General features: G+C 46.2%; 1 protein-coding gene across 3 annotated transcripts in view; it reads right to left on the bottom strand.

The window, feature by feature from the left end:
- Positions 1-8,702, bottom strand: part of Hlf (HLF transcription factor, PAR bZIP family member) — a 53,712-nt gene extending 45,010 nt beyond the window's left edge. Inside the window, exons 1-3 of one of the 3 annotated variants that reach the window (XM_047544985.1) lie at positions 8,463-8,702; positions 7,274-7,483; positions 4,924-5,259 (exon numbers count right to left, since the gene is read on the bottom strand). In XM_047544985.1, coding sequence (XP_047400941.1) covers positions 4,924-5,259; positions 7,274-7,388 — 451 coding nt within the window. In that variant the 5' untranslated portion in view covers positions 7,389-7,483; positions 8,463-8,702. Of the gene's footprint in view, positions 1-4,923; positions 5,260-7,273; positions 7,817-8,462 lie in introns of those variants that run through there. The other 2 variants (XM_047544984.1, XM_047544986.1) reach the window with 2 other exon arrangements.
- Between the last annotated feature and the right edge of the window lie 4,195 nt (positions 8,703-12,897).

The raw sequence follows: 12,897 nt of genomic DNA, 5'->3' as shown, positions 1-12,897 counted from the left end.
CAAGAGGAGGAGGAGAAGGAAAAAAAAAAAAAAGGCAAGCCAGCACACCACCCAGAGTTGGGCAAGCTCCACAGGGCACAGCCACGTGCCTGGAGCGCACGGCCCTGCAGGCTGGCTGCCAGGGCTGCCAGGGCTCCCACGAGAGCTGGGGGGCTGGGCGTGGAGGCACTGGCTGTTTCCACACTGGCAGAACAGGAGTTGCTAACCCAGAAGCACTGTTGCTGGGTTAACATCAGGGAATGGATTCGTCCTAACTCAGAAGGAAGAGAAAGGTCAGGTTAGCTGCAGAGAAGAAGTGTTGGGCATGCTGGAAAAAGAAAAAAAAAAAGAAAAGAAAAGAAAAAAAAAAAGCATGCCCTATTTTTTGCAGAGGAAAGAGGACGGGATGAACAAATCCCTAAATGGAATGGAGGATAAGGGCTGGGAACCCAGTCATCCTTTCCCCTATTCCCAGGTGGCTGCCCTCATAGGAGCCCCATGCACTGAGCGTGTGTGGGTCGGACACCATGCCATGCTTCGCCATGCTTTATCTTCTCTAACCCTGCTAAAACCCATGAGGGACAGACTCCTTATAATCTCCATTATATTGATGAGCAAATTGAGGCTTAAAGAGGTTCAGAAATGGACACAGAGTTACACGGCAAACCAACTGCATGTCCAGAATGAAAAACCAAGTCCAGGGGTTCAGAGCCTCCACTCCTACCCATCAAGTGGCCTTGCTCTCTATATCTATCCCAAAGTGCCCCTTGCCACAGGCGAGGGACTGCCAGCCAGGGAATGTGAGCAACATTCTTGGCGAAGCCAAGAGAACAGGCGGACCCATCCTCTCCAGGATATGGTGGAGAAGATAAATAATCCCAAGAAGCAGAAAATAGGCTGACTAACTCTAGAACAAAGTGGACTCCCTCCCCTTCATGATCTCCTTGATCCTGATAAAGAAGAGACATGTCCAAAGACCGGAGGTGCTACGCATGGCAACTATCAGCCATAGCATGCCAACCTGCAGACATGCCTTATGCTGGATGGGAAAATAGGGGTCCCATCTGCCCTCCCAGGGAGCGCCATCTCACGATCCTGGGAAAAACAAGAGGGTCTTCTTGCCTCAGAAGGACCTTCCATTACCCCAAACCCATCAGCAGAGAGCTGCCCCCATTACTCTGCAGAAACCATGACTAGCACAACCTTTGTCAGAAAGGATGGTCAGCATCTGCCCCACAGAGGTAGTGGGGCTTCCCCAAACCCTTCTCTTATGACACCCACTTAAGCTCTCTCCCCACACACGACCACACAGAAAGGCTTCCACTTGACTCTATGCCAAGCCTTTGCCATAAGCCCATCTCTAAGCTCAGAACTGGAAAGAGAACTTTCTTCATTCTCAGTGGAATAGGGGCCTGAAAGTGGTAGGACACCCCCAAGCTATTCAAAGAAAAACCACCCCAGAGGAAACAGTTTCAAATCTAGCTTTACAAGCATGGGGTTTAAAAATAACTCTGCCTTTGTCTGCTATAGATGACTTTCCCTAAAGGGACAGTTGTCCTTAAAGCAATCGCTTGATTCTCAGGGCAAACACATTTTTATTTTTCCCAATACCCAGCACATACCTCCAGGAGGACACCCCCCATACCACCTATGATAACATCTGAAATGCAAACATTGAATGCTTTGGATGATCCTGCCATCCCTTCTGACCTGGCCACATCCAGGATGCTGCCCTTCAGATGACCAGAAGACCCTGCAGGTAGCTACAGCGTGCAAGAACCCCTGCTCCTCCTTTCACTGAGGGGGCAGCTCAGAAAACATGGCAGCCACACCATTGCCACATCAGATGTTCATGGGCCTCTAGAGTATTTCTTCAGATATTTGGTTCACTCTTTGATCAGACAGACAGAGAAATAGGGTTGGGGTGGACAAAATAGGAAAGGAGGCTGAGGGAGGAACCATGGTACATAGTTCCCAGAAGTCACAAGAATGAATGCTCACCTTGTCGCTCCAAGATACCCTTAGGGTAGACTTCGTAATGCATAATTTGTCTGTTTATGGGTTTATTTCCTTTCAACCAGACAGCACGAACGACACAATGCAACTGAGCATAACTCAAAAGATGCACACTGAGCACACAGCTGAAAACAAATGTTTAGTAAATTGCTCTGCAATTATCTCCTGATTAGCTTGATGACTTCACATTTTATCAACGAGAAGTGTTTAACAACGTTCTTCTTAATATTCTATTTCTTCTTGGCAACCTACTGTCTCCTGACCTTCTCAAAAGTTTTGCCATAAAATATTTGGGGAGGTAAAAATCATCCATTTTTTTTTAAAACAGGACCCTTAATTAAGTCTAAATGTTGCCATCCAAGTTGAAGGTCTAGACCAACTGGCTCTCAACTAGGAGGGATTTTATCCCCAGGGACGTTTGGAAGTGACTGGAGACATTTCCCCTTGTCACAGCTGGAGGATAGCAGTTATGGGCATGTTGCGGTAGAGGCAGGGATGTCACTGAACACCCTAAACTGCACAGGATGATGTCCCAAAGACTTACCCAAAATGTTAGTCGGACCAAGATTGAGAACTCCTGACTGAGAATGAAATTATACAATTCCCAGAATGTTCAAGGCTACATCTGTGTTCTTCCCTTCTGAGGACTTATTTTCCTCAAGATTCACTTGGTACTTCTATTCTGGTCATTCGTGTGAGCTATACAGAATAGTCAAGAACTTTCTCCATTTTCAGACTGACTTGTGATACACATCCATCAAGCCCACATCCCCTAGAGTTTCATTTTGCATTATAATCTTTATGATGGCCAACACTTATGAAGAGCAGAGTGTGATTTAATTTTTTTGGCATTTGATGAAGAGCTTTAACTCTTTGAGTTTTCAATTTGAAAAAGAAAACTTTTTTTGAAGTGCATTTCCATTATTTTAAAAAAGACATTTAGAAAAGAGTTTATTTCCAGAGCCTTAGTGTGTACCTTTCTACCATAATGTGATAAAAGGACACTCACAGGGGTTCAGGAGCTCTTTGCTCTGGATTGCATCTCTGCCTGGGACAGCCCAAGTTGCTGCCAGTCATTGATTGATATAAATTCTAACAAGCTCTAGAAAATGACTCAAGTATCAAATTCCAAATTCCTGATTGTTGACTCTCAACAGGAAAGTCCAAAAGCTATTGGAAAAAACTGATACTTCCCTCCAGAGGAAGGATGTCCACTCTACCTAATAACTTTAAGAAGGGATTTCAGAAGATGAGGATTGAAATAAATGGTAAAAGTTGACACAGCTCTAACAAGGACCACAATCCCCCTCCCAGTAATGGAACTCCAGTGCAAGTCATCAGACGCTTTATGCACCTAACCTCTAATTTTCACAATAACCCCATAAATAGAAATGATACCCTTTGACACTAAGGGCAACTGAGGCTTCAAGCGGTCATGACATTTCCTAAGGTTACACACCTGTGAAGTAGCAAAGGCCTCACTGCACAGCAGAGTGACTGAAGCACCCACACATGTGGCCCCTGGGGCTCGACTTCCTTTTCCCAACTGCCTTCCCTCTAGGAAGAGTTAAGCATTTCGCTGGTTGTCTGTTCCCAGGAAGAAACTGAAGAGAGCGGCACTAGACAGTCTATGCAGCAGGGCTCCAATTCCCTTAAAGGAGTGTTTGCTCAAGTCCCTGCAGCCTTCAGGGTAGACTGGAGGTTAAGACTGTTCCATTTCAGTCAGTGGCCTGGAGTTATCATTCAAAGTGGGTTTTGCAGGGATTTGAAAGGCCAGAGACATTTAAAAGGGCAAACTTGAACTTCAATACTAATGTATCAAGGTACAGTATTCTCTTCCTCCTTTACCTCATTTCCTTTCACTTAAATCTCACTCTGTGTGTCACAGAAATTTCTGCATGAGCTGAGGACATGGAGTTCAGTAACGATCTCTAACACAAGTCTCACATTGTCCTGCTTTCTGTCTTCCCCTGCAGGGAAGGCCCTCTGCTTGGTGACCTTCCTGTCAATTAATCAGGCTGAATCCTTGTTCCTGGTTACCTGTGCACATGAAATGCTCTTTCTTCCTGTTCACTTTGTACTACGGGGTGCTCAAGGCATGAATCCAGAGTTTCCTCAATCTGTGTTTATCTCTGTGCACTTAGCAATGGGTTTTAAAGCACTAGCCTTTTTTCAGGTGATATTTTTCTGTAATATCTCAATATCATTTACAGTGGACTTTGCAGCCTTTGATAAAGATGGACTAAGTGTGATGGACAGATGAAAATCAAGACAAAATACAAGAACAGTGTGGTTCACAGAAGTGGCAATGGGTGAGACATGGTGTCTGGCACTAAGAAAGAAGAGGTTAAGCCTCAGTTAAAATTATAGCTGCTTTTAGATCCTATTTTTCAGTGTCAAAACAAGATGGATGAAAAAAATACCTGACCCATACCTCTATTCATATTTTTGCTCTTGAGGCCACAGAAGAATAAATGGAGATACAAACAAGCCTTACAAAGCGTCTACCCAAACCATGCAGCAAAATCCTATTAGCTATGCGTTTGGGGAATCAGGAAAAGGAATAGGAGATGAGATGGATGCTTAAATTATCCCAGCCATTATCTGTAGGTCAGTATAGCTTGTTCTGCTTTTCTGCTCTTCCCTGGATCAGCTGCATCCGAATCCCACAGGAAACTGGCTAAAATACATATTTCTGGGCCCTCACCCCAGACCTGAAAAATTAAAATTTCCAGGAGTAGGTCTGCAGAGTGCATTCAACTGACTCTCCAGGTGAGTGATACAGATGCTTACTGAAATGGAAGAACCTCTGATGTGGGTGGAGCGTGCTGAAACCTAGGAGTGTCCGCACAGTTATGCCACCTCCCTTCAACCCCTCCCCCTCCCCTTGCTCCTTCTCTGAAAGGAGAGCCTCTCCACAGAGTTTACCTGGTCTGATGGGGCTCTGCATACAGTTTGGAGACGGGATGCCAGGGTGAATGGGTGCAGAGGCCCGGCTGCTGAGGTCCATGACCGACTGGGCAGCTGAGGAAGCCGGCTGCAGCCCAGGAGGGTGCGGGCTGTGGTCATGCTGGGACGGGCTGGGGGGGATGCCATTTTCCGACAAAAACTCCTCCAGGTCCATGTACTCCAACTGGAAAGTATCTCCGTCGTAGGGAAGGGTTTTGTCCCATAAGGTGGGTCCCAAAAATGCTGACTGGGGGACTGTCGGGCTGTTACTCTCATCATCCAGCTTCTTTTCCTTGTCTTTATCTTTACTAAATGCTGCAGAACAAGGAAAAGTTGGGATTAGAAAAAGAAGAAAGAAAAGTCGCTCTCACTACCCTTCCTGGCCTCTGTTACAAAAGCACTCAGGAACACGGGGTCTGCTGGCTGCTGCGTTTTGTGGATTTAGAGTTAAAAGTTCAGGCAGGACATGGATCTCTGCCTGTTTTTTAACATCTTCCTATTTACTTTGGAAAGAAAGCACTAGTCAATGGGACAGGGCCTCGGACTGATCTGGGATAAAAACAAGAGAACAATCTTCAGTGCATTATTTGAGGAGATAGGTTCTTGAAGTCTGAAGAGGGAAAACAGCACCTGGGATTACATACAATTGCTGGGATTTTTAAGAAAATCACCAAAAACCTGGCTTGACTTATCTTTTCGGAAATTTATCGCAGAAACAATTATGAGGTTGCCCAGACTTACAAAACCAGTGCAATGGTGCTCTTAATCTTAGTAAAGTAGGGCCTCTCCACCCTTTTCTAATACCATGCATCCAGTATCTACTCTACTTTGAAAGCCATAGTAGGATCTACTGGGCAATTAGTAGCTATTGCTGCTCTGAAAGCTGCAGGGGCACAATGTTTTTTGTTGTTTTTGTTTTACAAAAGGAGTAAATAAAAAAGTGTTGTCTTCTTTCTCTTCCCCAAACACTTAAGTATTATCCAGTTCACAAAACGGATATATCTATGCAAACAATCAAAAGCAGGACTATTGGAAAAGGTGAGTTGTTCTACATACCTCTGATGGAAGTGTGCAGCTATTTCCTACATGGAAATACTGCTCACTAGATTAGGTCTTTAACAGGCCTCTGGATTTTGCCAATTCTAGTACTCAGGAGTGGGTGGAACTGGGATTAAGGAATTTGCTTCTGAGTTTTTATCTCACAGAAACACAGCCTCCATTCTAGCTCTCTTACAGTCTCATCCGAGAATCTGGTTTAAAACACCCACAGATGCAACAGCCTGCAGCCAGACCCTTCCTCCCAAGTGCTATTCCATAAACGAAGAGGTGGGGTATGGTCTGCAGACTGCAACGGAACACCCCAGCTCTTGCAGCGCAACAGGTTATCCCCTCCCAGAAAAGATGTGAACACTCTGAAGCTATTTGCAGCTGAATAATGTTTCAAGACTTTATGCATGAGCCGCATGATTCGCATTTGGTTACTGTGAAATCAAAGGCTTGAAACCGCACTAGCCGCCGGAATGACAAATCTTTGGGGGCATTAGCAGGGTTCCACGCCTCCTCTGTCTGCATACCCCTCCTCTAGCGCTATAGCCAAGGTTGCCTAGGGAAGGTTGGGGACTTACCAAGAAAGGGCTCAGGCCAGAGGAGGCTCCAGCGCGGGTACACGTGAGCCTGCTCCGTTCTCCCCTCCCACCAGGAAAAGTGCACCGGCAAAGTGTCAGCGCTGGAGGCGTGCACGGCTTCCAGCCGAGAGACCACTCCCCCCACCAGCCCCCACCCCGCTGTCTAAATTACCCTTCAGCGGAAGAAAACGCGTCTCTACTCACACCTCAGTGAGTTTCAAATACTAAACAACAGAAGCAGTAACACAATTCCAATACTCAGGCAACACCGCTGAAGACCCCCTCACTCGAGCCCCCGACCCCTACTCGACCCCCAGTGTCTCCTCCCCAGCCAGGGAGGCTCTGCCTTCCAGCAGGCAGGTCCACTCTCGTTATTGTAAGCAACAATCCTGACCTGTCAAGTTTATCTCCCACCTGCGCTGCAGAAGCTGCTTCCCGTGGATGCTGGGCCAGGTCCCCAGCACTATGATAAATGTTGGTCAGGAGAGATCACCTCTTTTTATTGAGGAGGATGGGAGATGGGTGAGCTCCTTAATTTTCGCAAAGCAAGGCTGGGGCGCAGGTGGGTCAGGGAGGGAGGGGGATGGATGCTTCAGCCGGCCAACCGGGTGCCTGGCCAAGGAGGGGGACCCCGAGAGCGTCGTCCCTCCCCAGAGCGGGACAGCCGGGATGGAAGGAGCGGCGGCGGCCGCTGCAGCGCTCACCGTCTTCGTGATGAAGGGGGAGCTTCAGCGGGTTCTCCAGCAGAGACCTGAGCACGCCGTAGGGAGGCGGGATAAAGGTGGGGTTCAGGGGGAGCTGTCGGGACATTTTCTCCATCGCGATGCACTCAGTTTTTTTTCTTTTAAAAAGAAAGACAATCTCTCCCCTAAATATTGCTGAGCTTTTCCTCCGTTCTTTGCCCAAAGTACCCGCTTTCAAAGCGGTGGAGACAAGGGAAGAAAAAAAAAAATACTTATATCTTTATAAATACATCTGCATAAGAATATTTTTTTAAATCAAAAACAACTTTCGGGTTCTCAGGGCAGACAGTCCCAGGAGGGCGCGCCAAGTGCCTGCGGGTTCCAGGGCGAAGCGCAGATGCTCTCACCTGCCTCGAACCCCTCGTCTTGCAAAATGTTCAAAATTGCAAAATAGAAAAATATAGAGAGACGGCTGCAGAAGGACAGAAGGCACCACCCTGGCCCTAGCCCCTAGTGCGAGCACCCGCGGCGCCTCGCCGTCCCACCCCACCCCCCTCCCCGCGCCTGCAGCCGCTGCTCCCCGCGCTCAGCGGCCCAGCAGCGCCGGGTTCAGCGCATCCGGCAGCCCATGTGCCGCGGCCCTGACAAGAGTGACGTCAGGGCCCGCACCGCGCGCCGATAGGCGTGCAGGGGCGGGGCCCCGAGGGGTACCACCCACCCACCCCGCCCCTCCGCTCCTTAGTGTTTAGCATCACCGCGCGCACTGATTTTCCGAGACCTTGCTGCACTAGCGAGCGGCATAAGGGGATTGGGGCAAGATTTCCTGGGCCCCTGAACTGGGCTCATAATGTAATTTTTTTTTTTTTTTTTTTTTTTTGTCAGAGTGCCAAAGAAATTAGGAATTAGGTCCAGAGTGTCCAGAGAAATTAGGAATTTATATTACTAGTTTGCAACCGGGAATAAACTGGGGAGTTTAAAACTCCGATACCTAGGCGACGACACCCTCGATTCATTAAATTAGACCCTCTGGGGTGATATCCAGGCATCACTTGTTTTGAAAGCTTCCCAGGTAGTTCTAAGAAGAAGTCGACTTTGGGAAAGACTGGTTTAGATCGAATGGAAACTAAAGACTTATAATTATATTTCTTCTGGACCCAGTCAACTTAGTACATTCTTCCTTGCCCCGCTCCCACAACCACCCCGACATTACCTCCTTGAAGTCAGAATGGGGTGCAAAAAGTAGAATGGAAAGGAGAGAGGCGGAGTGAGCTGCTGTGAACTGTCACACGCTGTCCGAGGTATCGAATGAGCTATTTGCCTGAAATGGCATGAGGGAGGGAGAGAGACGTACATGCGGAATGGGATTTTAGGAACGTTTGCACTAGGGGCTATAGGCCCCAATACAGTTTTACTTGGGCCAAGTTAAGTATTCTGCAATGGCAGCTGGAGCGCCTCCCTCGCGGGTTTGACCCCGGCGTGAGTTGTCCCCGCCCAAGCCCTGCGTGCCCCGCCTGGTGTGGGGCGGAATTCCCGCGTTGGGGCGGGCAGCGCGCTGACATCCAGTCTGGCGGACCTGTAGAAGTGGGGGCCAGTAAAAGGGTTCTTTTCCTGCTCCCTATATCGCTTAAGAAGATTGATTGATTGATCTGGGCAAGTTTCTGCAAGAATGAATGCGCATGGGTTGAAGAAAACCTGATTTCAGTGAGACATAAAGTCTTTGGGAGCCTAGGCTGTTGAATCCCTGGGGTGAGAGGTGGCATCTTAGTGGGGTTAATTTCCATGGAGCCCCCAAGAGGCATAACATAGGGGACTCGCCAAAGCCAGGAGACCAGAACGGTCACAAAGGAGTGCCGCTGAGTGCGGTTTTCTCATAAAGGGACGTGTGAGAAAACTAGTGACCTCTACTTTTTCTCATTCTCAAATCACCACAAAAGGGCAACATTCTAAGTGAGAAGCTTATTGCAGTGTTTCAGATTCTAGAAACATCAGATTTTTAGTTAACTCCACGTGCACTTATTGAACAACCCTATATGCCAGAGACGATGTGGGGACTGACTAGAAGAAGATGAATAAGACTAACTCAAAATTTAGGATGACACGTAAACAAACCTTATAATATAGACTTAAAAGAACAATAATAGGTGGAGATAATCTGAGCACATTTTTTAAATTTTTAAATTTTTTATTTTTTTTGATGAAGGATGAGAAGTGGCTGAACCTGGCTTGCTAATGATCTTTCATGAATCTTCCAAGTCAATTCTGTTATCCTGTTTTTCACGCAAGAAGGGGACATTTCCACTATCCTTTGGAGAGGAGGAAGGCATCTCCCTGACATCTCCCCACAACCCATAAACTGTGATAGCAGAAAGCATCCTCTCAGCCTGGTTAGAAATGGATGACAGATTCCATATGCACAAAAGGAGGCAGAACCAAGGTTTGTGTAACAGTCCACTACGGTTTCTCAGCACACTCAAAATGCTCCACCACTCATGGCTCTCTGAGCATCCTTGCCTCCCCACATTTCCAGTCATGAAGACCTTTGCAGCTTAAGATATCTGGTTTCCCACCACCTGAGAGACTGGCACTCTGGCTTGGAAATTACATTTATTATCCTAATGGGTGAACTGTCATTAGGGTCTCTTGGGAATTTGGTTGATATAATTCACTTCCTCTGAGCCTAGTCCACTCTGGATGTGGACCATCTTGACTCCCTCTCCCTTCTCAAGTGTTTTTGCTAGTTTATATTTATAACTATTATAAGCATTGACTAGTCCTCAAAGTAGCTCCATCCCTTAAGATAAATGAAGTTGGTATACCTTTCCTACTCTGTTTAGATAGCTATTTATAAGTTTTTTTCATTAAATTATGTGTGTTTCCTTCCCTCCCCTTCCCACCCCGCTCCTGTCTTCCACCGCAAGGATGCAAGGCTGCTCAGGTAAGAAGGAAGAGGGATATAGAAGAAACCAAAGGTTATACTGGTTAGATAGTCACATTGTTTTGTTCTTCGTAAGAGAAAGGACCCCCCTCAGGCTAATTCTCAAATGGACATATCTCTGCAAATCAGCATGAAACTCAGCCTGCACATATGCCCAGAGACAGCCTCTCACGAATGCTTGGCATGTGTCCATTTACAAAACCCCTCCTATCACTGAGTCCCAACAATTCCATGAAGAAAGCAACGATTGCTGCTTTCTATCATTGTGTAACAATTCTTTCCCAAACCTAATGACTTAAAACAAAAAGTCTTTTCATTATTTCTCATCATTCTGCATCCTGGCTGGGATCTGTTCTTCTGGGATGCAGATGAGACTGCATGTAATGTCATGGACTCTTTCTTTCCATGTGGTCTTTATTTTTTATTTATTTATTTATTTTTTGCTTGCAAGGCAAGCACTCTACCAACTGAGCTATGTCCCCAGCCTCCCACGTGACCTTTTTACATGGTCTTTCCATGTGTTTTGTCCAGCAGGCTGGACAGAACTCCTTACACAGCAACTCAGGGCTGCCAAGAGCCCGCAATCTAGATAAGTCCCAGTGAGCAGTACTCAGCCAGCCTCTGCTGGGAAGGCTCTATACAGGGCATGGAGGTTGGGTGGCATAGTTCATTGGTCATGACCAAAGTAACTACCTCTGCCATTCAGTTATTTTATCTTTATATGAAGGCAAGTGATATCAGATAATTTACTGAACACTACTGGGACCAAGGTCTTCTGGCCATAAGTTCTATGTGTCACTGATGAATATATGTCCACTTAGTCATTCATTCAGTATCTGTTCAAAACAACTCTGGGTACAGCTCTGAGTGGGATGCAAAGATAAATCAGACACAGCAAGAGATGGTGTCAGATGGGAGCTCACAGTCTGGCTGGGAATATGGCATGCATGACCATACTATAATGTTGAATGTGATGTTCTAAAATACAAAGAGATGCGCTTAGAGAAGAACCTTTAGATATGTCTATCAGGTTTGTTTCTCCGCGTTCGCACCCAGGCGGGTCACTTCTGAAATGCCTCTTTCTCCTATCCCTATTCCTGACTCCTGTATTAGTATAGTACTCTGCATGATGTTAGCACCCTGATTTGAGGAACCTTGCTGAGTGCCCTTCTTTAAAGCACTCACTTGGCTTTTCAAAGATGGAGGAATAGCAAAGCCTCCACACGTGTCTGACCTAAAACTAGGAATGACCACAGGAAGAAAGGTTTCTCAGAATCAACTTCTTAAAAGATGCCAGTACCAGATGTGGACACCTTCTCTGCTCTGAAGTTCTGGACAGCAACCTTTTGCCCAGCCAGTGACTTCTACCTGTTTGGTCATTTTGGGAGATTTAATGATGAGGTTAGGTAGTGAAATCTTTTTGCAACCTAGTAGGGGCAGATGTGAGACGGTCATCTTGGCACAGACCCTGTGGGATACGGTGAGGTCTTTGCAGCGTGAGCCATGTCCGTGTTTCGGATTCCCCAGTGAGTGTGAAACCTAGTTCAGCACACAACACCAGCCCGGGTAGATGCAGGTGAGCTCTGTGATTCTGAAGGGCTTTGTACACCACTGAGCCAAAGCTCTTGATGAACCTGTTTGTCCTGTTGCCAGAAGGGTACCTGATCCCGGAATTAATTCAGAAGTGAAAGGCATCACATGCCTAACCCAGGCTGGTCTCTTCTCTCCTTCCTGAAATCTCTAACTCAGCTTAAATACAAAAAGGAAAATTAGGTTTAATTAGTTTGACTACAGAAGACCCTCAGACCTATTCTCTGGATGCAGGGATATGCAAACTAGAAACAAAAAAAAATTAAAATGTTTGTTGGGAATGTTAAGCCTTTTTTTTTTTTTTCTTGGTGTGGGGGATTGAACTCAGGGGCACTCAACCACTGAGCCACATCCCCAGCCCTATTTTGTATTTTATTTAGAGACAGGGTCTCACTGAATTGCTTAGCACCTTGCTTTTGCTGAGGCTGGTTTTGAACTCGCAATCCTCCTGCCTCAGCCTCCCACACTACTAGGTTTACAGGTGTGCACCACCACACCGGGCTGTTAAACTCTTTTTTAAAGGACAACCCATGTAAAGGATCATAGGTAGGCTTCCCTACCCCTACCCTGCATTCTGTATTGCTCTGGTAAATTTGAGTGGCAAACACTAAGATAGGTATGAAGTATTACCCCAGTCATGTATGTGCATTTAAAATCAGGGAATAGTAGGATTTACATATAAGCGATAGGAAAGAAGGGGAGGGGAAACTTGTGTAAAACAGTAAGAAAGAAAAGAAGGATATATGAGGCAAAGGGAGAAGGGTAAAAATTAATGCAGTGTATTGACGTAGAGTGAGCAGCATTTATGGGGCCAGACACACCTCTGTACCTACTGCTACGACTACTAGTACTAGAAATATTAATGACATAAAGGAGACAAAAGCCTATTTGTTGTGTGCTTAGCTGTGTTTTGGCAGAGCATCAAACTTTTTATATATTATTTAGTACTTGCATTGGCTATATGGAGTGTATAGCATTATTATCTCCATTTTACAGATGAGACTCAGAGTAAGGAATAACTTGCACCTTCCTATGGCTAACCAAGACCCAGACAAGCTATGAGTTGAAAAAAGCTCTGCTTGACTCCAATACTTCTGCTCTTAACCTCCATCCAGTAAAT

The sequence above is a fragment of the Sciurus carolinensis genome, chromosome 3, assembly GCF_902686445.1.
Source record: "Sciurus carolinensis chromosome 3, mSciCar1.2, whole genome shotgun sequence".
NCBI lineage: Eukaryota > Metazoa > Chordata > Mammalia > Rodentia > Sciuridae > Sciurus > Sciurus carolinensis.
Note: the sequence above shows the minus strand (reverse complement) of the source record. Positions and strands in the feature narration are given on the sequence as shown.